The sequence below is a fragment of the Lasioglossum baleicum genome, chromosome 1 (assembly GCF_051020765.1).
Source record: "Lasioglossum baleicum chromosome 1, iyLasBale1, whole genome shotgun sequence".
Lineage (NCBI taxonomy): Eukaryota > Metazoa > Arthropoda > Insecta > Hymenoptera > Halictidae > Lasioglossum > Lasioglossum baleicum.
The window spans coordinates 21,874,416-21,902,098 of record NC_134929.1 but is presented as its reverse complement, the minus strand read 5'-3'; the positions used below and the strand labels follow the sequence as shown (position 1 = coordinate 21,902,098).

The 27,683-nt window shown below is 42.2% G+C and overlaps 4 protein-coding genes across 10 annotated transcripts in view; 2 read left to right on the top strand and 2 right to left on the bottom strand.

The window, feature by feature from the left end:
* Positions 1–716: 716 nt before the first annotated feature.
* Positions 717–10,576, bottom strand: LOC143208760 (uncharacterized). 2 transcript variants are annotated; one of them, XM_076423537.1, is made up of 2 exons: positions 10,325–10,576; positions 717–9,211 (listed from the first exon to the last, which is right to left on the bottom strand). In XM_076423537.1, the coding sequence occupies exons 1-2, from the start codon at positions 10,325–10,327 to the stop codon at positions 8,033–8,035; spliced, it is 1,182 nt and encodes a 393-aa protein (XP_076279652.1). In that variant the 5' UTR covers positions 10,328–10,576; the 3' UTR covers positions 717–8,032. The 2 variants fall into 2 exon arrangements, with proteins under 2 accessions (XP_076279652.1, XP_076279662.1); XM_076423547.1 differs by lacking the exon at positions 10,325–10,576 and adding an exon at positions 9,648–9,986.
* Positions 10,577–10,621: 45 nt separating this feature from the next.
* On the top strand, positions 10,622–13,413 carry LOC143208794 (zinc finger protein 346). The gene is made up of 6 exons (XM_076423603.1): positions 10,622–10,763; positions 11,006–11,202; positions 11,444–11,582; positions 11,655–11,684; positions 12,608–12,747; positions 12,820–13,413. The coding sequence occupies exons 2-6, from the start codon at positions 11,014–11,016 to the stop codon at positions 12,985–12,987; spliced, it is 666 nt and encodes a 221-aa protein (XP_076279718.1). The 5' UTR covers positions 10,622–10,763; positions 11,006–11,013; the 3' UTR covers positions 12,988–13,413.
* LOC143208747 (dynein regulatory complex protein 1) lies at positions 13,082–19,158 on the bottom strand. 3 transcript variants are annotated; one of them, XM_076423475.1, is made up of 14 exons: positions 19,008–19,158; positions 18,234–18,312; positions 16,893–17,016; positions 16,605–16,774; positions 16,310–16,418; positions 15,807–16,157; positions 15,330–15,727; positions 15,053–15,269; positions 14,852–14,978; positions 14,570–14,784; positions 14,332–14,513; positions 14,044–14,270; positions 13,572–13,963; positions 13,082–13,498 (listed from the first exon to the last, which is right to left on the bottom strand). In XM_076423475.1, exons 4-14 carry the CDS (start codon positions 16,742–16,744, stop codon positions 13,433–13,435), a joined length of 2,424 nt encoding a protein of 807 aa, XP_076279590.1. In that variant the 5' UTR covers positions 16,745–16,774; positions 16,893–17,016; positions 18,234–18,312; positions 19,008–19,158; the 3' UTR covers positions 13,082–13,432. The 3 variants fall into 3 exon arrangements, with proteins under 3 accessions (XP_076279590.1, XP_076279601.1, XP_076279610.1); XM_076423486.1 differs by having other exon boundaries at positions 16,893–16,988; XM_076423495.1 differs by lacking the exons at positions 18,234–18,312; positions 19,008–19,158 and having other exon boundaries at positions 14,678–14,784; positions 16,893–18,197.
* Positions 19,159–19,262: 104 nt separating this feature from the next.
* Positions 19,263–27,683, top strand: part of LOC143208742 (uncharacterized) — a 100,090-nt gene continuing 91,669 nt past the window's right edge. For all 4 annotated transcript variants that reach the window (XM_076423441.1, XM_076423451.1, XM_076423461.1 and 1 more), the window contains exon 1: positions 19,263–20,976. In XM_076423441.1, coding sequence (XP_076279556.1) covers positions 20,894–20,976 — 83 coding nt within the window. In that variant the 5' untranslated portion in view covers positions 19,263–20,893. The remainder of the gene's footprint in view (positions 20,977–27,683) is intronic.

Sequence of the window (27,683 nt, the reverse complement as noted above, 5' to 3'; positions counted from 1 at the left end):
AGTTCAAGCACAGCATATGATTCAGTAAAAAGAAAAATAGACTTGTGTCTAGTGCTCGCCTCGGTTGAATAATTAATACTGTTTCATACAGTTCGATGGAAGTTTCGCTTCGAGTACCCGAACAACCCTGATCGCTCGCCTAACCCGAAAACAACGAGACTGGGGCGTTGCAATTACAATTAAAGGAACGCGAATCGAAACTCGAATCGTTCGAAGAGGAGCGAATAATGTTTCAGAATCTTGAATCGACGACTTTATTGATTGAACAGTGTCGATGGAGTTGTTCGGAGATCAACAAATTATTTGGTAAAAAAAAAGTCGCGTGGCTTTTCGCGAGGGAAGAACGCGTTGGAACGATTCAATCTAGCAACGAGGGAGATCGATAATAATTTTTTCCACACGCATACTTTCCAGAGTCGCCAGATCAAGGCTCGTCCCCCCACTCTACCTTCCCCTTCCACAAACTATTTCCCCTCAATTCGTGTGCTCCCTCCCCTGATCTGGCGACTCTGATACTTTCGAGTCGATCTACAGAGCCCGAGGTCCGAAAAGTATAATACTGTCACGTTTGAGTACGAAATAATAATAATTAATAATAATAACATCTATACATTCGAATCGTCAAACGAAAATTTAATCGGCGTCGAAGAAAAATATGTTCAACAAATACGTATATCTATTGTATAATATAATATATACATGTGTTCTGTTGTCAATTTCGATTTCTCGTTTGTATACAATGTATATACATGCGTACAGTATGTCCTGGATAATATTCGAATTATTTCAAGGGACGATCGATGAGCCAGAGAATGAATTTTTCTTTTCCGCATCGCGCGGCGGCAAAATGGCGCGCTCTCCGCCCTGAAACTCTCGCCGACAATAAAGGTGAGCGGATACGATTGCAATAGAGCCGGAATTTCCCGTAAATTGGTAGTAGAAAATCAACAGATGGCAATTACTATGTCCCGCAGTGCGGAACATGCTTCCGTAAAGGCAGATAGGCCGGCACTATTTCTTTCTCGGACGGTTTATGGCTGGGATAGATCTCGATGGGACAACATGAGCGCTTTCGTCACTCTTTCATTACTTAGTCAGTTTTAATTGCTTCGCGAGCGTCTTCGACTCGTCGAATCTCAAAGCTGTTGCGTTACAGAAAACAACGGAACGTGCCAAGGCTTTTTTATTCTATTTCTGTACGGTGATGAACCTACGAATTTTCAAAATCCTACGATCGCTACAGCGAGATGAAATTCAATGAAAAATGTCCGTGCACTAGCAGCAGATTTTCTTCTCATATCAGTTCGCTCGTCCCTCGAAATATTCCGATATTTTGCAGGATAGGCTGCAAATTATAATCACGTTCGAAACGATCATGTAAAATATGGATAACACAACAATCACATTGCACAGGGTGCCTCCCGTGGGGCCGTTCCCATCCCGTAATTTTCCATTTCTCGGCCGAGCAACATTCGCGATTGTTCGTGTACAAAAATGGCGTCTAAACATCTTTTACCCCACCCGTTTTCCGTTCGGCGCGGAATGAAACTCGAGGAAGAGATAGAGAGATAGAAGAAAGAGAGAAAGCGAGAATGTAGAGGCGAGAAGGAGTAAGAGAATTTGAATCGAAGACGGAATCCTTTCGTGAAACAGAATGGAGTCGGGAATTCTAAGTTACGCGATGAAATGTACTCTTTGAACGAACATTTTTGATAAAATCGAGTCGTTCGTTTCGGTTCGGTTCGAGTGGGACTCGCATGCTGCAGCTCGCGCGGCCCCTGAATCCGAGGGACGGCGATCGATCATTAGAAAATACTCTGTCGCCGTATATTCAGTCACGAGAACGGGAAGGGGGCAGAAGAACGACGAAAGCGAGACAGGGGAAGAGAGGGAATAATACTTTGAGATTACGATTTCTTACGATTGCACGTACGGTACTGGGAGAAAGAGATCGGTACTGCTATGTCGTTCGAGAGAATCGCCTTTGAGAATAGCTGTTAGACGCTTTTTACCCCGGGGAGCGCTGCGAATCGGCCGCGGGGCCACCGGGGCGGCGCAAACGGCGTCGGTGGGCGTGGCCCCTTCTTTCCATTCTTATTTATTATAATTTTTCTATGATCTTTTTTCGATTTTACGAGAGAGCATACAATTCAATGCAATATTGTAACTACGTGTAAGCTCGGAATTGTACAAAACATTTGGGAAACAGCTTGTCACCGTTTGAAGAATCGGAGCTACTCTCGTTAGCGACTCTCAAGTGGACGCGCAGCCTAAGGGAAGAGACCTCCGATGAACGACGAGAGCATGAACATCGTTTCTCGAGGAAGAAGAGAATCTCGCTGTTTTCCATGCTCCTCGCGATTAAAAGGTTCACCTTTTTGCGACTTAACTTAACATATTTACAAGCGAAATTCTAGAGTACTCCCCCGAGCTGTTCGTTCGGGGGAAATATAAAATGGCGGACACACACCGGGGTTGTGGAGTTACTCGAGATCGAGAGAATCGGTTTTAGAAACGATTCGCGAAATCCTGATAAGTTTTTCAGAATTTTTAATCCTACTCCGAATTCGTCCCTGTCAAATTGTATGTATTCTTGCGCATCCGCACACCCCGACGATTCTCGGATATTTTCCGCTCTCCAAGTATGTATGTATATACAACGAGGAAGAAAATAGAAGAATGACAGCGACATCCAATTTTCCTGAACAAACGATCCTCGTATCCGATAGAGCGTACACCTAATCGCGTTAATTGCTGGATTCCAGAACTCTACGGGCGTTCTTCTTCTACGGTTTACTTTGATCTAGTTTTTACTAGCGATTTTCAAGTTTCTCCTTTAGATTGGTCCGACATGTGCTTTCTCGAAGAGAGGAGTATCTCTCGTACACACATTTGATTCGCAATCTTTCTAACGATAAAGAAACAAACAAGAACATGCTTCCTATAAAACAAGCAAGACGCGTAAAAAGGTAACTACGCTAAAAACCGTTTTGTTCCAATGTAACAAAGACTGAACAATGTCGGAACAAAGAGAACATTGACTTGCTTGAAAAGTTTCGAGCACGACATCGATATAACAATGTAACGTACAAAAATACGTAGAATTTCTTGAAAATTGCACAAGCTTTCGAAAAAAAGATGTTTCGAGTTTCTGGCTCGGTGGGAAACCAGGAACGACTAAAAATCGGAATCCCCGGTATCACAAATTCGCGGACCTCGCGGTCACGGGGCAAGAACAATTTGCGATTCGCGCCGGTTGCTCGATCTCTATCGATCGGGATCGGTGTTGGACGGCAACGGGCGATCGAATAAATAGAAATGAACGAGATGTAACGATCCGATGAAAAACAAAAATCACTCGACAACAGTCTCGTTCGGTCAACAGATTAAAAATCGCAATGGAGCTCCTCGGTAAAAAGAAAGAGGATCCGTAATTACGAAGAGAAGAAGGTCTCTGCCTCAGAATAACAATGTTCGGTGCTCGTTGTTGCTCCCGTTTCTTTTCTTTTGCAAGACGAACAGAAGTAACAGAAAAAGGGGTAACAGAGAAGGAGAGAAAGAAAAACAGCGAGAAAACGAAGAGTAAAAAACGATCGGTTATGGTGATGATCGAGGACTTGAGGAGTGGTTTCCGGTGAGCGAGGGGGTGTAGAAGAAAGAGAAAAGAGATCGTGTGTTGTCAAAGGATCGACTGATTCATTCGGAACTGTAATTTCTTGCTTTCCGTTTTTCCTTTCGGCATGTCTACGAGCTACCTACGGTTATTTACAGTTGTAACAAGCTACAAAATATGTATCGCTATGTATATATATATATGTATATTTAGGAGCTGCGCGGACATATGCACGGAGGCTTTAAATCACAGCTTTGTAGTACGATTAGTATTGTTTCCGTTTTTCCTCTGCTCGTAGAACTGCACAATGACTAGCTAGCATGAAGGGCATCATGTTCTTGTTCTCTCATTGCACTTAATATTCCCGAACCGAAACGGGCAAACGTGTTCTTTTTCTCTCTCCTTCTCTCTCTCACTCTCTCGTTCGCTCTCGTGCAAAATCTTCGATTACTCGCGGTTCGACTACGGTGATAATCCAGAGTCACCAGATTAAGACTTCTCCCTCGCTCTACCTTCCCCTTCCCTCAATTCGTGCTCCCTCCCCTCATCTGGCGAGTCTGGATGGATTGGCCCTTTCGGTTCGCCGAGAAATGATCCGAGCAACCGAAGGTCGCGGCGAGAGGCCGAGGAAGAAAAAGTCCCTTCCGGTTTCCGTTTGCTTTCCTCCCCCGCGAGCAACCGCGAGTAAATCAGTCTTGCCCGGTTGACTTTCGCGTCTCTTGTTTTTTTTTGTTTTAAAATGAAAAGCCTCGGGCATACGCGCGCAGGGAAAATTGTTCTTTCTTTTGTTCGGCGGCGAAGAAGACTAAAAATAGGGACCAACCTACGATCGTAACAGGAAGTTTCCGAGCCACGATGGGCGCGAACGTTTTTCTCCTTCCGTTCGGACCTGTCTGCGGATTCGCGTGTTTCTCGTTTCTTTCACTCTCGAGACATTTTTTCCAGCGGTGTGCGGACACCCAAGATCTCGGTTTCGATCCCGAAAATTTATAAAGTTCGGCTACCCCAAGCTGCCGTCGGGTGGAGCCCCAAAATGTTCATCCTAGTACGTTTTTCCGTATGAACTTTTGCTTTGTTCTGTACGGTATCTTAGACGCTAAACTTTTTATTACTTTTACTTTCGATAATTGTGCCGTGTCAAAAGGAGGCTGAGAAGTCTTCTTCGAAACATTAAAAACTTCCAAAAATGAAATAATCGCCGGTAGGTAGTACATTAATAAACTTTCCAGATCCCCGGCCGACTACGATGTACCCGAGCTTAATAAACTTTCGGAATCTTGAGCCGACCCGAGGCCACCCCTATCCGGGTGCCCGCACGCCCCTAATTCTCTTTCGTTCGTTTATAGTTTCTCGATCCCGAGATTTCGATATCGGTATCTATCTCTTGTCTTTCCCGTTCGAAACGAGAATCGTGTTCGCGTCTGTCATGGTTCCCCCGCTCGTGTTCTAAGCTTCGTGGCGTCTTCCGGTAAAAGATTCGTTAATCAACCGTGATTAATAGTCCGGGAACGCCGTCGACCGACGACACTCTGATATAACCGATCTATAATCGCTAGAAACTAATCTCTAAACAGTACAGTAGTCGAAGAAAAAAAAAAAGAAAATAAAGAGAGAGAAAAATATAGATCAACAGCCCTGCTATTACACTCCTAGTACTTAGAACTAACGATCTGCACATCCGCTCGTCGTTTTATAATACATCCGTACGTATATACAATATGTATCTGTGTGTACAATACACTTCGATATGTGAAAAGTAAGTACACCCATGGAACTGATTCAAAGCCGCGCCCGTCATCGTACGAATGATTCCTGCCGGTTCAACGACGCCGTAGATCAACCATAAGCGGCGGGGGTCATTCGGTCGACGAGCACGATAGTCCTACTCTGATAAAAACTGCACACCCACACCGTTTCTCTATCGGAGCTGGCGATTTCACGTGCACTAACACAGGTGTACAGAAATTCGCTCTAATTCAGCAATTCTTATTAATGAAATGATCAATCTTAAATGGATCTCCTCGACACGTGCTGCAGTTCTAACGTCGAGCAATGAAAAATCCTTGCTCTATGATGATCTATGATTGTCGATGCTAATCATTTCCCAACGGAGACAGAGAATTTTGATACTAACATCGATAACAGAGATACTACATAGATTGGATTGTAACATAAAATCTTTCGGAATAACTCTAATTTGTATTCCACTGTATTTCATTAATAAATAAAAATAAGATATTGAAGAGAACTGAATTTCATTTTGATTCTAATGGCACATATGAGTCTGGCGTATCATAGAGTCATAGAGCATAGGATTGATACACGTGCACACGTGTGTTCTTTTGTTTGTCCAAGTTGGACGTACATGTATACGTACACGTGTGACAGAGATACACGGTTATCCGTGAATGCAAGAATTACACGGATTGAGATTCGTTTGCCACCTCCTGTACACGTGAAACACGAGGCCTCTAGTTTCCGTTGTTAACGAGTAACGTAGACGGTGTGGGTGTAAAGAAATTTAGCGGATCGATGGTTAGAAGGAACCGAAACTAAGAGAGAGAAAAGTACAGGCGATGATCGAAGAAAAAAGTGTGGGAGAAACGGGGAGGGGGGAGAGTAACTCAAAGAGTCGAAAGCTAATGGGGGAAATCAGGATGACCGTGTCACGGGTCCTACCAGTACACGCGTCCTATGTCGCTAAAACGAAGTTTGCGTGTTTCTAATCATAATAATCGTAGTAGTAACAGTATTAATTAATAATAGCGATAATAATATATAGTTTTGGGGGCGGGGGGGGGGGGGAAAGTATCGGTGGTGGGTGGTGGTAATGGTGGTGATGGTAGTGAGAGTATTAGTAAGAGTAATACTAATAGTAGATAGTAGTAGTAATAGTAGTAGTAGTAGCAGCATTAGTAATATAGTAATATTCTTGTTTTTTTTCCTGTTTGTCTGTTTGTAAAAGTAATAGTAGGGTGTCTACCAAACACCTTCGGTAGAGACCAATATGTCCGTTTTATCATCTTTTTTGACTATTTTTTCCCTTTTAGATTCTGATAAGCTACATCGCTCCGTGACATTGCTTTCGTTTTGTGTTTAACCTTAATCGTTTTCATCATATTTTTTTAACGTTCATCTTTCTTCGTCGTCTTTCCTATCGTATTTTTTTCCTTTTATTCCTTTCCTCGTTCTTCGTACGTCTTTTTTTTCCTTTTTTTTGATATCATCAAAATAGTAAACCAATAGTTTAAACGTTGTAGATAATAATTACTATCTATATCACAGATCCAAGTGACTAAACTCCTTTAAAAATATAATATAAATATGTTATGCGTATAATGGTTCGCGCATAATATATATACACACATAGATATATATATTATATATGTATATGTACTCGCAGATGTGATTGAAAAACAGGTAAATCAAGAAGTGCGGAAACTTGGAAAACCTTCTCGTGGTAGAAACGCGAGCGTAGTTTATGCGAGCATCGATCCGCCCGCGACGAGATCGACGAAAATCATTCGGAAAAGAAAAAGAAAGGGAGTGTTTAGCGACCGAATCGAGACGCGCGGATTCTCTTCGACCGGTGCCATTTAATTCTCGTTAAAAGTTACGTTCGTCGATCGTGTAGTTAGCTATCCATTAAATGGACCAATGGAATATATGTATATATGTATACATATACAATATATATATACATATACATACATATATACCGACATGTGAATACGTGCGAAACGGTAATCGATTCACAATCGATCACGTGTCGTATTATTTTCATGTTCGTCGTGTTTAGTTTTAAAAAGTCGAAACAAGATCGGCGCGTAAAAATGGTTCCGCGGTCGGTGATCTCCAACGATCGAAGGGCGAAGAAGCGTCCGTCGCGATCCAGAAAGCGGACGCTTCGTTTAGGCACTTTGTTTAACCAGCACCGTTAAATGGCACGCGACCGAAGAGAGACAAAGACCGGCGTTTGAAAAATCGTCGCTTGATAAATCGTTGGCGGAGTAGATCGTCGCTGCTGGCATAAACTGGCTGAGTTCAATCATTGTTGCGTTGAATGTAATCGGGATACGAGATCGGAGAACTCGCGTTCGAGTACTGAGCGTATAAATAGAGCGCAGGGTGAAGCCCTGGTGGAGGAATGCCGCGATGCGGTTGATGCGAATGATGATGCGTCTCGGATGCGGATGAATTTATAGGGGGTGATGAGATTTGCGGGTAGAGTTGGGAGCCGAGGCTGTCCAGGGAGCTGGACGAGCCTGTCGTTTGGTAGACACTCTGCGATGGTGTGTGCTCGTGAGACTCGGGTGAATTAAGTGTGAATGGCGAAGACGCCGAGGTGGGACATACTACTTGCTGCGGTGGTGACTGGTGTGACTGCGGTAGGGACTCTGACATACTGACGTCTAAACACTAGTTGGTAGTCTGCGGATGTAGCAGCGGTAGAGGAAGTTGAAGATTGTTCTGTTTCGCTAAGCTGGCGATCTCAGCTGCGATACCTCCCTTCGAGCCAGCCAGGCCATCCAACGAAGAGGGTCCCTCGCTGTACCGTAGATCGCAAACTGGACTCTCGAAGCCTGTCCCCTGTGTGCCACCACTGGTGCTCTGCGGCGTGGGTGGATTGTGGTTGGTATTGCTTTGATTCATATCACGATGTACACGGTTCTGATGCCGTATCAGATAACTGTCGCGTACGAACGTGCGTCCGCATATGTTACACTCGTACGTGGTACTCGCCGTGTGGGTACGAATGTGGATCGCGAATTGACTCTTGGACGTGAAGGTTAGAGAACATCTGTCGCAGACCAGAGGCTTCTCCGCGACGTGGCTCCAACGGTGTGCAGTTACGTAGCTCTTGACAGCGAAACGTTTCTGGCAAATGTCGCAGGCATACGGTCTCTCGCCCGTGTGCACTCGCTTGTGGGTATTCAAACTGCTCTTCTGCGTGAACCTTTTCAAACACAGCTCGCACTGGAAAGGTCTTTCTCCCGTGTGCGTCCTCATGTGCACTTCCAAGTATGGCTTACGGCAGAAACTTGCTTCGCATACCGTACAATGATATGGTTTGTTGCCCGAGTGAAGTTTCATATGTACATAATACGACGAAGCGGAGGATAGCACCTTGCCGCATACTTTACAAGGCTGCGGTCTGGACCTGGAACCTTCTTTAACGGTCTGCTGGCCCGTCGACTGACGGCTCGGCGTCTCCTGTTGCACGTTCTGACCCTGTTGTTGTTGTTGACTCTGTTGGGCCTGTTGTTGACTCTGCTGCGTCTGTTGTTGAGCTTGTTGGTTCAGCTGGAGGGTCGTCTGTTGCTGGGGCTGCAGATGACCCTCCTGCTGGGAAAGATCCTCCCGGTCGTCCGACAGGTTCACCATCGAGTTGGAGCCATCCGAACGGCTCGAAGCAACAGAATAGAAGCCCATGGGCTCGCTTTTAATCTGTTGCTCGAACATGGACGTCATAATGTCAGTCTGCTGCGGCTGAGCCAGCTCTTGCGACTGCGGCTCCTGCTGCTGCGCTGCTTCTTGATCGGGGAGCAGAGTCAGATTGCGCTTGACAAGCTGCTCATATCCTGCGTACCAATCCACCTGCATCACAGGGAACCTCTATCAATTTCGGCTGTGGGTCACACGAGATCCGTTCGATCGCGGACCGTTGTTTGCGACGACGCGGCCAGCCGAGTAATCCCGGTATCATGCATGCCCCCGGACACGTTCGAATGCACGCGCGGCGGCCAGGTTAGACCAACGGTTTTGACATTTATCTTTGACAAGTGACAGAAGGTAGCTGGACGATCAGCTGATTGCATAACTTTTACGCGAAGCGCTCGAAGACGGCGCGATGCCGTCGTCGACAGGACGTAGCCCAGCAGCGAGCGACACGGCCGACTCTATTTTTAAAAGAGCGACCAGAGAAACAGCGGAATATTTCGACTGCGAAACCGGATTCCTCGCGAGCACCAGCCTCGCTAGTGGGGGTCGGTTTTGCTCTCGCCCCGAAGAAGAAAGCATCGTTTCTACGAACCTTTGCTAGTGTAGTAGTCTGGGCTGGGGTCGAAAAACGTCACGCCTCATCGAGCGCACGCCTCCCGTTCTCGAGCGGCTTCACGGACAATCGCGAAACATTTCTACGGCCAAATTGTTTTTCTCCGACACAAAATATAAGATGGCTGCGACTATATTTCGCGACGGTACGATATCATATATATACACGACCTATATGCTGCTCCTACTCCTACAAACACATGCGACACAAGTACCGACCGACGATATCCAACAACTTTTCTAATTGGCTGGCCTTCTTAAGCCGCGAATATTACGGCTCCGCTACGACCGACATCGCGCTTCGAAAACCGCTGATTGGATCGATCCCTCGCAAAGCTTCATTCACCTGTTTGATTTTATGCATATTTCATGGACAAACTTTGCAACTTGCCGCTGCCCGCCCGACAGAGACCGATTTTTCACAACATTCTGCGCAAATGCGAAACTTTCTCTTTTATTTATACTTGCCGCTTTTTTTTCTACTTTTAATCACGAGTTTCACGATTCGGTAAGGTCCTCGGGTGATGCACATTCGTACTAAATATATAAATCACACTAACTTCGCAACTTCGCGAATGGATTCGTGTCTAAATCGTTGGGAATAATAAAAATCGTGTGCCACGTAACGAAATGTGTATAAGTATTAATTCACAGTACCATTTGTACGTATCTTTGTTGCAGTTTCACCTCTGCGCCATGTATCGTAGCTCCTTGTGTTTTCTCGGTGTGCACGTGGTTTTAATCGTAATTTCAAACCTCTGTCAAATTGTGCGCAGTATGTATTTTCTCCCCGCATTGCAATTACTGAACGCACCTTGAGTGACGACACGCTAGGAACTCTCGGGCCCTATCAACCTATCAAATTAGATCGAACCGTGACACTTTTGAAATAATGTTCCCAGCAGAAACAGGCGGCCAACTCGAGAACTTGCGCGTCTGGGTCTGGGCCGACTGACTGAGTGCTGAGAGCAGAGCTGGTTCCATTTACAAACAAGATTGCCCGCTAAATAACATTCACGATTCATTGAAAAAGGAGCAAATTTACTACACAATCATTATTGAGATTCGTCTTAGCCGTATTCCACGTCACACACAGGTATGCTCGAAACTTTGTTTTACGGAGTTTAAACAATTTCTTATTAATTCGAAATTATATGTATGTATTTATTGTACGTTTACGTTCGCAACGTAAACAAACTTTTTGTGCACGAGAGAATGATTGAAGTCTTGAAATATTTCGATGTATTAGTTTCTCTTTGAAATTTAGCGAATTTATCAAATGAAATTTATATAAACTGTGTTCGTTGTATATCGTTGTTATATCCGCTACACTTTTAGCTTTAATAATGGCTGTACCAACGGAGGTTGTAATGAATTCAAGCCTAAATGACCCTGTAACTAAAGCGGTAGTGGATAATATAATGGGCAATTTACCCACAAAGAAACCTTTCGTTCGCTGCGACGATTGCGATTTATCGTTTACAAGTCAAACCGTATTAGATACACACTTGCAAGGTGCCAGACATGCTAAACAGGTACGTACGAATGGAATTATGAATAGTAAAATATGTAGACTATTGGTCCGCTCCAGGTCTGATCGAATATAAAATGCACGTGTTCACGCTATGGGTCCTGCTCCGCTCTAGTTGGAAGGTTTGATCCAACTATGAGCAGACGAATAATCTGTAACAAGCCTTATTATCGAATTCAAGAATAAATAGGATGAAACTTTGTTGCAAGTAATAATGCAGATGTCTATTTTCTTTTTCTTTATAGATTAGATCCAAAAATATAATGGCATCTCTCGAAGAAACAAAAGTAGCATTTTCAAAAGACGAGGAGACGAATGGACTAAAATGTAATGTGTGCAACGTGTGTCTAAACTCTATACAACAATTACAAACACATTTAAATGGTATTTAATACATCAAGATCTGTTTTACACGATTATATGTATAATAGATTGAAAAAGCGTTTTGATTTTTAGGGAGCAGACATAAAAAGAAAGCAATGAGAGGTAATAAAGCCTACATAATACGAAAATCATTATACGGATTTAAATTTACTCGCACACTGTGGATTAATAAAATAGTCGAAAAGAATGTGGCTGTGCTGATCTATTGCTTAGTTTTATTTGCATTTGCATGCTTGATACTGCTACTCACTTTTGCTTTTCATTTGTTTATATAAATTAATGCAAGGCTAACTAATTTCATTCCCGATGAGCTTTAACCGAAACAATTGTTGCCGAGATGCTTGGTGATGTATTCGCGCGCTTGTTTAATTTGTGCATCATTATTTATTTTTTACTATTTATTATTATTTATTACTATTTATTGTTAATTATTTATTTTTGCCAGACTAGAAGTTGTATATATATATATATATTATCCATACCGTTTGTGAACATAATGTGTCCGAAAGAAACTCGATTGTGAGTCATTTAGTTACTGTTATGATTAATAAAGTTAATGTTGTTCGCAAAATAATCGCATATCTCATCCATTTTGTTGTAATCCTTTTGCAAACATATAAATTTTACGTGTACACGTCCTTTCGTCTTATTATTTAATTGATTACTTGCCGCTTTTAACGAATGAAACAAATCTGCAATCCTCTAACTATTTTCCTAACTTTCTTTCAAAGTAATATAAGTCTATAGCATCTGCCTTGGTGTTCTTAACATTTTATTATTGAACGGAGGTAACTAACATTAAAGAAATACACGCAAAATGCACTTTTAAATACACTAACAAGACAAAGGCTTGCTAATGCACCAATATAGAAAAACATTTTAATAATGTCTTTTGTTGGAACAGTTTCTATTAATGGTTGCTTTTTCCATAGCATGAATGTAGTGTTCAAGCTGATTTATTATCACATTTGACCGCAACAGCGGTTGTGATACATAGATAGTGTTGATCGCACATTGATGCTTAGGTGAGTGGAGTGGCAAGGAAGTTGGAAGTACGGTGACGTCAACTCCCATCAATGCCCAGGACAACTCCGCATCGAAAGATGTGTCTCTTTCGTGTAACATGTGCAACAAGATTTTTAATTCCCCGACACAGTACAATGTGGTACGTAAAATAAGAGTACACGTTAATATTTAGTAACTGGTTTTGATAATGTAATTTAATGTTCCGTTGCAGCACATAACATCGAAGAAGCACACCAGTAAGTTAAAGCAAGCAAAAATTCTAAAAAAGAAAAGGTTCTTTCCATACTGGAAAAAACCTAAGCCTGGTTCGAATCCCAAAAATCTCGTGCAATCGTTGTCGAATAATTTTGTACCAGGAGGTTTTACAAATCAAACATAGAGAAAAGTATATTCAAACCGATACATCTATTTTAATACGTATAAACAAATTTTTACTTATTGTTCTTTCAAGGAAATAAACGATTTGAGAACCATTTCATTCTTCGTATCAGTTTGATTTTTATCTTAACATTACGTTGTTCATTATATTTTTATGAATATTCGTAACACGAAATGTACTGAATTTTATACTTACTTTGCAATATTTTTATCAGCATGATTTTTTATAAATATATTCAATGATTGACGAAATATTTGGCAGCTGACTATATGTATAATGTGTGCGTTGTGTATTAGTAAAATATGTTCAAAGTATTCGTAATATCCTTATTAGTAGACGAAGCAACGCGAGAAGATACTAATACATTGTACGAATGTATATATGTCCATTAAAAAATCGCATAAAAATATATAATGTTGCTAGCAATACTTCTCACTGTATGATTTCAAGAGTCCTGTAATATGTATAGAATCTCTTTGGTGTTTCTTTCCATTAGCTGCACAGGATCAGACTGAAAAGTACATATACAAAGTAGAATTAAAAATTCCAACAAGATAGTACATCTGATTTTTCTGCAAAGTTACCTGTGCCGAATAACTTCTCAATAATCGAGTGAGTTCTGCATTTTGTTTCTGCAAAAATTTTATATCATTATTCAACTCGTGCCTCTCTTTCAACACTAGATGGTACTTTTTCAGACCAACTAGCAAATTATCCCAGAGCTGTTCTTTCTCTGGTGAAAAAATATTGCTGTATCTCTGCCAGAACTCAGTGATATCTTCGTCCGTAATGTTTCGCGAGGCTGTGATCTTCACTTTGATTTCTTTCTTGTCGATGGGCACTATGATGTTCTGCTTTTTAACAAACTCGTATCTATCTAAGAACTCTTTCAAAGCGTTCGCTACAAATTCTGTTTCAATTTCTAACAAATGGCCTTTATCGCAGACAAGTCGTCGTTTTAGTTTTCCAGTGTGCTCTAACGAAGATTGATAATTGCTAAATGTTATTACTGAATTGTTAGTACCTACCAATATTCAAAAATAGACTAAATAGTACCATCGGTGACTTCAACGATTCCTTCAGCAATGCAAGTCGACTTATCCATTTGTTCCGAAGGTACTGTTTCCATCGAGGATGTACTGTTCTGATGTACTGCTTCGCTCTGGGATTCTTCCTCATCTTCTTGAACAAGACGCCTCGTGCAGCAAGGTGAGCTGTTCATAGCTGCAATTAAAGCAGCTTCTGCTGGATGTGTCTCGCCGCAAATGGGTGGTAAAGTGGTCCTTTAAAGATAAAAAACCGTAAATTAAATTTGTACGATATTATTTTTTTAATTTCACTTACTCGGTCGAAGAGGTTCTAGAAGAAGTTTCATATGAAGAACTTCCAGATGAAGAAGCTTTATCGGATTCTCCGCAAACGCTCGGTAATATTACAGGTTTCGCTGTGCAAATTGGACAATAGGCATGCGGTAAAAAAAAGTTCAACAAAAATTGAAGTTCCTCTTCGGATGTAATTTTTAAGGCCTGGAAAGGATCATTTTCAATTCCATATTTTCGGTAACTCGTTTTTACTAAGCTACCTCGAACACTTTGTCCAGTCGAATCAGCAGCACGTCTCTTTCAGTGTAGTGCGACAGTAACTCTTTCAAAGTGTCTTCGATGTAATAGTCACAGTGATTAGTAATTACTTTGGCTATGCGATTCAGTAGAGATCGTTCTAAATTAAACTCTTCCAACATTGTTTCTGGCTCGTACGTTTTGGAGATCATTTTCCTCTTCTTTGCTTCCTCCTTCTCTTCAAATACACAAAAATATCTGTTGATTGTAATCGTTTCCCTAAGAACATGACGTTCTAATATTACCTTTTCTTATGGCGCACATCGCGCCACAGTAAGATTTCAAATCCTCCTTTCTCAACAATTGCATTTCCGGTGGTTTCCATTCGAGTCCCAACAGTTGTTCATGAATAATCTTGTCCGCTGTTAAAATCTGAAAATGATTAACAAATTATTTTTCTACTTTTATGTGAATCGAGTTGTGAAAATATCTTTAGTGTCGCATACCTTATCCACTAACTCGTCCGCAGTTTGAATATTCAAATCCCAAATCTGCATATACTTTTTATCATTGGTAGCGGCGAGATTGTTGGACTTTTCCTCCAGGTCTTGTATAGCCTTCTGCGATTTTGAAATGTCAGTAACGAGTTTCTGAAATTCTGATTTCGTGGACTCCTCTAGATCCGCGTACGTTTTTCTCAAACCATTGATCACATCCTGTAGCCTGAAATCGAATCGAACACGTTCATAATTGAACATAAAAACGACGGACAACGGTACTAACTTATTTATCTTCCTCTTCTGCTGATTCTTCACGATCGTGTTCTCTTCCTCCCGACGTTTCAACACGGCATAATTGTAATCCAATTTCTCGACGTTCATCAAGCACAAAGCTTTCATGTTCTGCACCTCCTGCTGAAGACCCTGTATCTCCAACTCGAAATTGATCTTCAGTCGCCTAAACTCCTCCTGGTGCTCTATCATCGCTTTCCTCATGTCCTCCTCGTATTCCCGCATTATTTCTTTCTTCTTCTCCCTTCCTTCGACGGTGTCCTCTTGGTACTTTTTAAACAACGCTTTCCATTTTTCCATGGACGTTGCCAGAAGCATTTTACGCTCCGATTCGACGACGTCTTCGATCAATGTCAGCTCCTGGCGGTAAGCTTTGGTCATCGTGCGCATCTAAAAGAAATATTTAAGGTATAGTGTAAGTGCTAGGGGTGTGAAAAATGGATAATTTTTCGGTTCCGAAGAGACTCACTTGATTTTCCATCCTCTCGATAAGCAAGTCGATGTCTTTTCTCTGTTTCTTCACTTCTTCGGCATACTTGTCATCCGCGTTCTCCAGTTCCTGCTTCAACTCCAAGATTAGAGCATCCTTTTTCTCCAGGACCGCGAGGCACTTGGATTTTTGAGCCTCCAATTCGTCGTGGATATCCAGCGGGTCTTTGCACTCGAAAATCTCGGGCCATTTTGCATTAATCTCGTAATACTTCTCCATGTACTTTTTGTCCTCTTCTTCGAGTATCTCCAACAATCTATTCCTCGTCTCCCGCACTTCTTTTCGTCTTTCCAGTTCCCTCGCATCGTTGGCTACTATTACGCCAGTGACCTAAGAATATGCTATTTTATTAGTGACGTTTATAATGAAAATAGTAAAGTCTGAATGAAAAATTTGAAGATTTGAAGGAAAGGTGGTAGGTATTATTTAATAATGATGATCTATATAATAAAAATATATAATAAATTTTTAAAAACACGTACCACTTCCACTCCTTCTTGTTGTAATCTTTCCAACTTGCCGAAACTATCAAGTATTTGTTGCTCGATAGCGGTTATTTCAATAGTCGTATCTTCTTCGATGTTCGCGAACCTGAACAATTTATTTCAAACACTTAAAAATTCTATGAGGAAGAAGATCCACGTTTAAGTGTAAAAAAATATTTGAATATTTAAATATCAGAAAATATTAAAATTAAGAAAGATATAAATTCTATGATTTATATATTCAAGGATTAATCAAATTGAAGACAAACGTTATTAAAAATTGAATATTTACTTTGTCCGCTCTTCTACGCGCTTTTGCATTCGCAGTTTCCGGGCCAGCTTCCGTTGTTCCGGATCAGACGATAAAATAGATGGTCCTTCCGTTTCATTTTCGCTTTCGGAATGCCTATCAAATATTTGCGAGATATTCATTTTCCGCTCGTAAAAATCCACTAAAATCCACTGAAAATATAAAAAGGTTATAGCAGTTCGTACGCGCGGATGGACAATATTGGAAAGAACTCAGACATTTCAAATAAACAATATTGTTTGTTCGATAAAAAAGATTGTTTCAACTTACTGTTGGTAATTCGGAAATAGTTCGTATTTTGCGCCGGTAGATAGCGTTCGGTGTCCCTTTCTACGCTCGTCGATTAGAGGGTATCTTCGACGACACCTACACAATGTAACGGTACTTTCCTACACTGCACACATTTCCGATTACATTGCAAGTTCTAAGAAAGTTGCTCGGAAGACAGAAATGTATAATATCGAGTGATAAGTAACTGTTCTTGATAACGATAAAAAAACGTTTTTCCGAAAATCGTATCAAGCTCGTCCGAATATCTCGTTGCCACGCATTTTGTAAACGTGGACGGAAAGAGGTAGTTGATCTCGAACGTAAAAATCTACTGTTCGTATGCTTCTTCATTCAGAAGGTGTACATTTGTAAGTGGTTAGAAAATGGTAAAATAGGAGCATCGAGCGATAATCAAGAAATTGAATAATTCTTAAAATAAAATAAATTGTGAATCGAATTATTCCTATTCGATTAACAATGCAATATCTCAAGGCATTCTTGTTCCCTGGAAGTAAATACAAGACACACCTTAGATGTACAATTACATTGTTAGATTCATTGAATGCTTAAAGATTATCTAAATACAGAGACATTGTAGTCGTTAACGCTTTTATTTGGGATCAGCGACACATGGCACAAGGAGCGATACATTGAAGGATGATCATATTTGGATAAAATGCATTCTATACAAATGAATTTATACAAATACGGAGTCACTGGCACAGAACACGCAATAGGCGTATCTCGTACGAAACGGTCATGAAATTGCCTCCGTTTTCGGACGTAGCGAATCGTGTGCGACAGAAATCGCTTTCTCTAGCCTCGATGGCGTGCCTCTAACCGACAAAACGAACATTCGGCATTGTCGTGTCGATAGAATTGATTTCGTATGAGCGGACTGTCGTGAACCATGAAAAGAACGTACGCCACGAAAGGATAAACGAACAGTGGGTCTCAGTAAGTCGCAGGCACTACATCGACGCCATGAATCCACGACTTTGACGCGATTCTAGCGGAAACAAGATGGAGTACGGCCAGGTCCGGCCGAACACATTCCGGCGCCCTATAATCCTTAGCTTGTTATTACTTGCATATTTTCGTTAATACGAATTGCATCTGCATTGTTTCGACGGTACACACATGCCAATTGTCTAGACACAACTGTACCTCGAATAAATCGTTGCAATAGTACATCTATTAATAATATTTCAAAATTTCCCCAAGGATGATTAACAAGCTAAATATTTTTCTTGTATTCGAGCATTCTATCGAGTTGTCTATGAAACAACGAGCATGCTTATACACATGGGATACAATGAAATATAAAAATTTGAAACGAACCTTTCGAGTAGCATCGATCTAAAGCGCGTGGAATAACCAGTTATCGCAGCGTACAGAGCGTGCAGTAGGTGTTTCTCATCTGAAAGGAAGACAGCGTGAAGAGGAAAAACGTTGCAGAACCTGTAGACATCCTCGTCCCGTAATATTTCGATCGGCGATAGTCGGCCGCACAAAGCGTGTAGGTCCGTTAAAATTTTCATCGACGCGTGCACGCGGGCCAAGAGAAGAGAGCTTGCTCTCCGTTGGGGACGCGTTTGTTTGATCGTTACTTCCTTGATTAGAGAGCACGTTACAAAATTAAGTACTTTTATTTTCGTAATAATCCGATTTTCCGTCTTTATTCCCGGTAGAAAGTACCGATGCCCCGGGTAATTGGCTGCTCCTAAACCGGCCCTGGAGAGAGCAAGATGAACGGAGAGGGACAGACGCGCGGAAGAAAGATGGCGGATGGAGTGGCGACGCCGGTGACGGCGCGGGGTGGGGGGAAGAGGACAAAGAAGCGAGCGAGAGAGAAAGAGAGAGAGAGCGTGACGAGTGGGGAAGAGAGGAGGATGGGTAGACACGGGGTGCTGGGCGATTCGTTAAGAGGGACGCGGAGGAGAAAAGGGATGGCGAGGGTAGGAGTAGCGCGGGGGGAGCGGGGAGAAGAGAGCGCAAGAGAGAGAGAGAGAGAGAGAGGGAACCGGCTCGACAGGGACGAGCGCGGCACGGGAGTTCGGGTTAGCTCGTTCGACCCGTTATCCCCTCTCTCCCGGAGTCCCGAGTCCTCCCTACCTGTCCTTGCTTCGATTCGAACGAGTCCCTCCACTCTCTCCCCTCCGGGGACGCACGAAAACTCCCCCCACCACTCACCGGCGCACTTCACCGGCTGGCGGGCGACGATCGCGATTGCGAGCCGCCGCGGCCGCTTCTCTCACTCCCGAGAGGTAGACTCGTTCCGTTCCCCTACGCGGTGTTCCCCACCATCGCGGCAAACAGCGATGCTAGCCGGCGAGCCATGCTACGCTCCCGCCACGGTGACGTCACTCCGAGTAGTGTAGTGCAGTGAGGAGGAGCAAAGTCGGCTCCATCCGCGTTACATGGCCCAAGTGAACGAAGCTGGTGCGTTTAAGGCGTACATATACAAGCGTGCATTGTAGCGAATCGAGTCGCCGATATCGCGCGCACACACATACCTATACCCGTTTTAATTCGTTCGATTAATGCACGTTACGTGACAAGTACCGAGAGTTACTCGATCGCTGGTAAAAAGCGTATAATAACCGAGAATCCGCGGCGACTCGCTTTCACCGAAACATGTATTGTATTCGACGTCGTCGCCGATACCGTTCGAGATCGTGATGTACGAGCCCGATGTGAAATAATAAAATATCGAGTGTGATGTGAAGTATATTTAAATGTAAAAAAAAAGTAAATCAATGGAAAGAAAGCAGTTACGTTCGAAGTGAGTACTACACGTATAAATGTTGGGATGAGAGGAGAATAATAAATAAATCATCTAATATATAAAAAGAAAAAAAAAAGAAGGAATATAAAGTAGTGTCGTGCCCGCGGTTATAAGGTTACGCGTTGCAAAAAAAAGGAAGAAAACACAACGGTTCTATCGTCCGGTAGATCGATTGTTTATTAGTGGGGTTTTCCGGGAATAGTTTCAGGCGGGGGCTATACCGTATAGCCTCCTTGTCCTCGGGTGTTCGGCGGATGAAACGAGGCACACGAAATATCGTTCATCATCACGTTAATACATCGACGCGAGTGTGATTATGCTCAACAAATATGCGCTGGGATGCATCGGCCGTCCGACCGCGTTGTGCTCTCGGTGTGCTTGGTGTGACGTGTGATTAGCCGCCTTTCTTCATACGCGATTCAGTGGTGTACGATGTGGTGTTCGGCGACGGTCCTGATCTTTCTAGCCGTTGTCATCAGTGGTGTCCACTATCAAGGCTTCTCCTCTTCCTCCTCGTCGTCGCCGCCGTGGTCGTGGTCGTCGTCGTGGTTGTTGTTGTCGTCGGCGTGCGTCGCGGCACAAAAATTTAATCGCGAGAGCCTCGTCGCCACCCTCTTCTATCGGCCGATCGTTCCACAGCGCTGCCCTGACGACAGCACTCGTCCTGCCTGGGGTCACTACCTTCCGGCTAGTGACTAATGTTAATCTGTTTGTTGCCAGTGATTAAATTGAGAGTGTCCGAAGTGGGAGGAAGCTCCTTCGTTTGTCGTGGTATACACGTAACGGTTCCTTCGTTTTCGTCGCGTGTGCGTCGCGAGCCCAGCCACGAGGAGTTCCCCGTGATTCGGATAGGAGATCAATTCTGTGTCGATTCGGATTACCAATACGCCACGGATACATAACCCATTGATTTATGCTCGCGTGAAACAAAGCGAAAATTGATCAGAAATAAATATTGTATATATATATATGTAAACATAAATATATATATATATATACATATTTAAAAAAAAAGGTGTGTGTATATATATATATTATATATACGTATAGGGAAGAAGCAGGAGAGGCTTCTTCGGCCGACCCGCTGGCGGTATTGAATATCGGTGGTGTGGTGAGAGTGACGTGATTAGCGTCGGGCGAAGTTGTGTGTCGTTGTACAGTGCCGCCAAACGATACCACAACATCCGATCCCAAATGAAGAGTTCGGAGCAAAATGGTTAGAGAGACACGTCACCTGTGGGTTGGAAATCTGCCGGAAAACATCCGAGAGGATCGCATACGAGAACATTTCAAACGGTACGTATCCCCCTTTTTTTTTCTTCACAATCGGTCGGCAAGAGCCGAAAGCCGCTTTACGTAACTGTGCATGCATGTATAGCGGCGTACTTTGCGTATGCACACACACAGAGGAACATGCACAGATACGTATACGGTCATACACGAACACGTAAAAACGCGCATGTTAATTCTACCAAAAAGCATAGTCAAATTCTAAGCATGCCATTTGGCAACAGTTGTGTTCATTGTAGACACCCGGTTCTGCGTGTGTTTTCGTTTACAATGTACCTCTCTCTTGTACATATTTACCCGGCTCGTGTTTAATATAGAGGACGCGAACCTTGAGACATTCGAGATTTACAGGCCTTTCGATTCGCCGAAGTGTTTCGAATTTACCTGTAGAGAAACCCCCACCGGCCCCGAACAGGAAGAATTGCTTACCGTTTCCTTCTTCTTCTTCTCGCCTACCTTTTCGTGCGTCTAAGGAACCCGAGGGATATGCCTTTATTGTTGCCGACAGTCTGACACGGCCAGTCAACAATAATGTCCCCTAGAATTTTACGACTGCACGGTCGTGGGCTTGGACAGCGACGTCGTCGTCTGCCAGCCAATCCAGAATGCAAAGTACTCCGTGCACGATGTTCCATGACCTGTAAATGAACGCGGCGAGGAAGAGAGACAGAGTGCGAGATAGGGGAAGGGATGGAGGGAAGAGCCATTATCAGTTTCGTCGAAACCGGAATTCAGAAAGTACGTAAGGTGTAGCCCGATGTTTTCGACTCCGTGCGTAGACGACCGAGGATTCTGAAAGCCCGCGTATGTACACACACCCACACCTCGCACACGCACCGAAAGAGAAACACGCATGCACGCGCGCCAGCGCGTGTACAAACGTGAGATATACGGAGAGCCTTGGCTCTGTCTCTCCTCTCCTCGTAGCGTGAGCGCGCCGTCATTTGTTTTTTCCCCGAAGTAATAATAGCTGAGGACAGCCATTTTGAGAGCTCGCAGCGGCACGAAGTTATTGTTCGACAGTGGCGCTCAAACCGGGGATCCCCGATCCGGCCGCGCCTTAGGCACCTTCTGCATAGAAACCAACGATTCTAACGTTCGTTTAACACTGGTTTTATTAATATTTGATCAACAATATACCCATCGCTGCTATAACGCTTATAAAATTTTCACGTAGTATCGGAAAAGCCGATTGTGTGAAGAAATACCTCACTAAATTCTCATTGGCCAAGAAAACCCAGCTTTCTGGTATAATATTCATAGTTTACAGTTTAATATTAGTCTTTGCTTAATTTTAGTGACCGATCGGTTGAATTTTATTATCCCAAGTTACATAATGTTCTCTCGTCAAGAAACGCTACGTGTTCCTTTGTGTTTTTGGAATATTTGTAGAATAAGATTATTTGGATAAGTAATCGTTATGTTCTAGACATTGTTCCCAATCTTTAATTGAATCTCGGAAACTAGAATTTGCAACTCAAGTTGCTCCGTGATTTACGTTGGGAGTGTGTCCACTGTTTTAATAATACGCGACTACCTGCATGAATGAAGTGGACATATTGTATACAAAGAAGCAACTCTAAAATGCAGGTAGAATTGTTAAAGAGCAGGTATCGAAGTAGGAAAACAGAAGTGAAAACTAACGGTGACGTTGGCGAAGCGACGCTCAACTTGCGGATACTTATCCGACCAGGACAACGGATATATGTACCGGTCTTCCTGTTGTTATAATTCACGAAATATATATCGTGTTTCTATCTATTATTGTCGCTTTCATTCACGAGCTACGCACAAAATTCTGGAATTATACTCCTGATTGAATTTCATGCGACTATTTCACTGCAGCACTGGAGAACAGTTAAAAGAGTCACTGCACTGCACATGGTGTGCGGGTCGACGGCAAACCCCAAGATGAATACATACATAGCTGCAGCCTACAACTGACCGTGGAGGTCTGCAGGTTTTATATGTAACACATAATTGCTATTGGGGCATAGGAAGATGTCCGAGTCTTCTTTCGTGGCTCCGACAATAAAGTATGATAATATGTAAAGAACTAAATGCATTTAAGAGAGGCTTTCTTTCAAAAATAGCAAGGAAGTCGCGTCCGTAGAAAAGGGTAAATTTGCAATTTATACCGGTACGTTGTCGAACTTTCGATGCCGTGGGTGTGGTCACCTCGATAAAAACGACCTTGTTATTAGAAAAAAAAATCAAATTAAATTAGAACAAATTTTTTCTCATTTCTCTGTTGTTTTTGTGTATATACACTCCTTGATTTTCTAAAGGTTTATAGTGTAGATATTATTCAGTGCAGTGAGTATGTATGTACTTTACTTTAAATTAATAATATTTTTTGTTTATTATTGAGACCCTTCGAGTACCACCGATTCTTTTTTTGTTTAGAACTGGACGTTAATATGAACGTTATAATCCCAAAAAGTTTGCGACTTTTTTAACTTTCCGATAAATAAGGTCACAATCGCTTTGGAAACAGCGAGATAAACGATTTTCTCGAATCCATATTTATTAAGCTTAACATTTTTAAAAGTAAGAAAAAGGAAACACTATCCGGATGGTGTCTTTCAGTTTTTTTTTTCTCGAAAATCAGACGATCAATGAAATGATAATTAAAATAAACGACAATTAAAAATAATGTTATCTTGTTTATCCTTTCGCCATTAATTAATCTCGAACCGACATTGAAAGATGTAAAGATAGGAATCTTTGAATTTTTCTGCTTACGATTGATCTAAATCGCAGTATTTTATAATTTTTTTAATTTTTAATTATTCTCGAGTATCCATACTTCCATGAGCGTTGATCTACATACAATTAATGCACATGTATCATTCCATGCGAAATAGGACTACCGTTTCGAATTTTGTTCAAATTTGGATATGTCGCAGTCTTTAGTAAAATATGAACGTATCTCAAAGAGAATTCTTTGAAATCTTGAAAATGAATGGTTCTACGGACGTGGAATATGAGGTGTCACAAATTTTTCATAAAATTATAACGGCTAAACTAACAAAACGATGACAATTAATTTTGGGTGCTCATAGTGAAACCATAAGAGTATTTAATAAAAATGATTTCAGTTTATTTGCTTGTTTAATAGCTTATTTTGCAATTGTTTTAAACAGACGCATTGCTATCATACCGCCAGGAAATTGAAAAAATAAAAATAATGATAATATAGCCCCAAGTGTGCTCTTTACGGACCCGTTTTTAAAAATATGGATACTTCAAAATTGCCGACATAAAAATTATTTGAAGTGAACGCTGCACCGAAATACAATCGCGCGGCGGGTATCCTGCATACCCTAACTTGGATACATATTTGTGACAGCTCGTATATCATCGTAGGCTGTGCACCAACACACGAAAATACGTGTGACTGGAGGTTGTCGAAGAGTCGAAGGTTTTCGGATGGGTGACGTCGAGTGGAACACGAGGACGAGGAGCGGAGGGAGAGACAGAGAGATCGCGAGCAAGGTGGGGTGAGCATGGGGTGCAGGGGCGCGGTAGGGTATGGGGTGGGGAGAGATGGGGCAGAGGGAGGCTGGAGAAGGGGAGGTGGTCGACCACGCGCGATCAATATAACAAAATACGCCGGCAACCCGCCGCACACACATATATGTACGCGTGCGCGCTCTCACACGTTTGAATCCCTCAAGCATTCTGTCGATACACTAGCGCGAACTAGCGCACATGCACGCACCCAAATTGTAAATATTGCCCGCAAAAAGTTCTTCTCAGAAAAATGTCAGAGGACCCCTCGCGAAATCTGTTTTTATGAATACATATGTACGCACTGCCGGAAATGGTTCGATCAACTCGATGGCTATCGTTGACATGATTAGCACTTTCAATGTCGAAAATATAAAACTGGTGCATAGTAGCGTATACAGAAAATATTGGTATAAAAATGTTCTTTAACAGATCGAGCAAATTCGAAACTGAGCAGATGAAATTCAAAATTGTTGGAATTTTTATCTTGCATAAAGATCCGCAGTCTAGTCGTTATATAAAATCATTGTAATATGTATATTGTGGCTCACGAAACGAACGTAACATCCTCCGTGTTTTACAAAACTTTTACTCGATTCCTCATTATCCAATGATTAACTGTTTCGACCGGCGCGGCACCGTTTTTGCATTAAACTGCTCGTTTATGTCTTTCCGTAGAGAAGAATAAGAATTTGTTGGTGAACCGAATACAATTTCGACGTGTACGTGCACGTTGGCGGTTCTATGTGTTTCAGAGAGCTGCGCACACTCTTATCTCCGTGTGACCATAAATTGCGAGCGCGATACGTGTGCATATTACTTGTGCACAGAGGTGTATATATATATACGCGTGCACACTCGATGGATACGGTTATGTCCCTCTCTCCGTCTCGCGTATAGCGCGTGCAGAGAAATTCGGTGGTACACGTTGCGCTCTACCTATGCGTGTCTGGCTGCACAGGAGAAATGCACGTTTTCAATGGGTGGGTGTAAGAATACAGGGTCTCACTCTGGTTATATGTACATATATGTATAGAGCGAGCTTTCAATTTTGAAAGACTACTTCTGGATTTTTGTATGCGTTGTCGCCTCTCCGCCTCCCACCACCTAATCTTAACTAATTCTGATCGCATGATTTTTCCATTCTATATAGCCGTCATACAGGATTTGAACTAGCAATGAAAAATCATGCGATCAGAATTAGTTAGAATTAGGTGGTGGGAGACGGAGAGGCCACCACGCATACGAAAATCCAGGAGTAGTCTTTCAAATTTGAAAGCACACCCCATACAATATGTATGACCAGAGTGAGACCCTGTTTTCTCTCTCATCATTAGAAGCAAAATGTAAACAAACGCCGCGTCGCGCCGGGACAGGCTCACGTTGCTGCGAAGCGTGCAGGAATACGAAAAATTCAATACAGCATTATGTAGCAATAGTTTTTTTCGAATATCTCGAAAACTAAAATCGAATGGCGGTAATATCTATAGGAAAAAGTTGTTCAGAATATGATGACCTTGACAACATATTTCAAGATCATCAAAATCTGAGAGGAGGCCCTTCTTCTAAATAATTACCAGATGAAATAATAGTAATTTTAAAATAGATTCCTTGTTATTTCCTTAACAGTATCGAGTATAATTTACGAGTCTGCTGAAAAAGTTAATAATCCGAACGGTGAACTTCGAAATACATAATTTTCTTGACGTGGACGGCGATATTATAACGAGTATTATTGTACCATACAACGTGGGTTTAAAAATTCTGAATTCCGTTTGACCGTAATAAATTACGCGCGCGAGTTTGTTTAAAAAGATAATTATACGAGCGCAAGATAAAATAATTCGAGAGAAAATCGTTCGGGGTTGTAAATCAGGCTGAAATTATTTGGACAACGGCTCTGATAAAAATAAAACACCCTTACCGCATAAATCACAGGAATATTCGACATTAATTGTAAACGTGACGCATTAATGTTTAATTCCAATGGAAAACGCTAACTGCACAACCGTGCGCGATAAATTATCGTTATCGCGATTGCAAAATACAAGTGACGCCGTGTTTAACACTATAGCCACGCGGCACTATTTTGCATTACTTTGTCAAAATAAAGGAAGGATGTATTATTTATAAGAAATTGAATTTTCTGAAGTTATTGGAAAAAGAAAAATATTTCTAATTTTTACCGTACGAACGTGTACGAGGAGCGTACAGGGGTTAAGGGTTAGAATAATTTCTGGGGTTGCATAGTGCGACTACATAGGAGGCTCGTGTCGAAAACTAGTCCTCGCAAAGAGAAAAGGCAACGTCTACAGACGCCTAGGCCGAGGAACGCTAATGTACAGAGCGACGTGACGTAGTTTCCGCGTCCCCGATAGAAAATCGATGCTTCGAAATCTAAGTTTAACCGCGATAATTTCGTCCGGAGATTTCGAATGCACCTGCTAACGCTTCTGTTTCCGTTGCATAATTTTAACCTTTAAACCAGGCCTGGTGACGCATTTGCGAGCGAGACCGCTCATCCGACAGCCTCCCGAGACACGAATCGCCTCGACGGCTGTGCGATCCGCCACAGAAAATCCCATGGAACCGGACGAACACTCCCATCCTAGCCACGAGCGATTTTCGTGCCCGAAAACCGGTTCCCGGACACGATAACGCGCCTTTTTCGACGACCTCGAGCCTCGCCTCGCCTCCAACGGGGATCTAAAAACGCTATTGCGAATAGTTAATAGTATAAAAGAGTTCAGTCGGAGAATGTTCGACCGACACGATTATTTTACTAAACTTGAAAATCAATTTTCACTGCGATCTGCATATTAAGTGAACCGAAGTTTGTCAAGACCTACAGGTGTGAAAATGTTAGAAAAATTATTGTACATTATTCTTGTATTATTGACACTATTAGGACCATTAAAAGTACATTAAAGCCTTGATCTTATAAAACAGGAGCATTAGAATGTAAGTTGTCTATCCCTTCGTAAAGGGCTGAGAAAGACAAAGTGTAAACATGCTGCGCGTATCGATGTGAATGACTACTAATCCAATTACGAAACTTCAGGTAGGTTAAGTGTTAAATATTTGTTTTGATTTTGTGCTACTTCTATGGGCATTGGCGTGGCACCAGACGTGTTACGATGAAATCACTGCACCTGAACACACTCAAGACGGCTACACGAGGCTTATCCACGAAAATTCTT

What these genes read in the sequence shown, in the direction of transcription:
- LOC143208747 (XM_076423475.1), bottom strand. Translation starts at nt 16,744, where the DNA reads ATGAATATCTCGCAAATATTTGATAGGCATTCCGAAAGCGAAAATGAA. An exon ending in TCGAGAGGATGGAAAATCAA is followed by an intron (nt 15,728 to 15,806) that starts GTGAGTCTCTTC and finishes TATTTCTTTTAG; the next exon opens with ATGCGCACGATGACCAAAGC. An exon ending in TGAGAAGTTATTCGGCACAG is followed by an intron (nt 13,499 to 13,571) that starts GTAACTTTGCAG and finishes TGTACTTTTCAG; the next exon opens with TCTGATCCTGTGCAGCTAAT.
- LOC143208794 (XM_076423603.1), top strand. Translation starts at nt 11,014, where the DNA reads ATGGCTGTACCAACGGAGGTTGTAATGAATTCAAGCCTAAATGACCCT. An exon ending in GTGCCAGACATGCTAAACAG is followed by an intron (nt 11,203 to 11,443) that starts GTACGTACGAAT and finishes TTTTCTTTATAG; the next exon opens with ATTAGATCCAAAAATATAAT. An exon ending in TAAAAAGAAAGCAATGAGAG is followed by an intron (nt 11,685 to 12,607) that starts GTAATAAAGCCT and finishes ATTGATGCTTAG; the next exon opens with GTGAGTGGAGTGGCAAGGAA.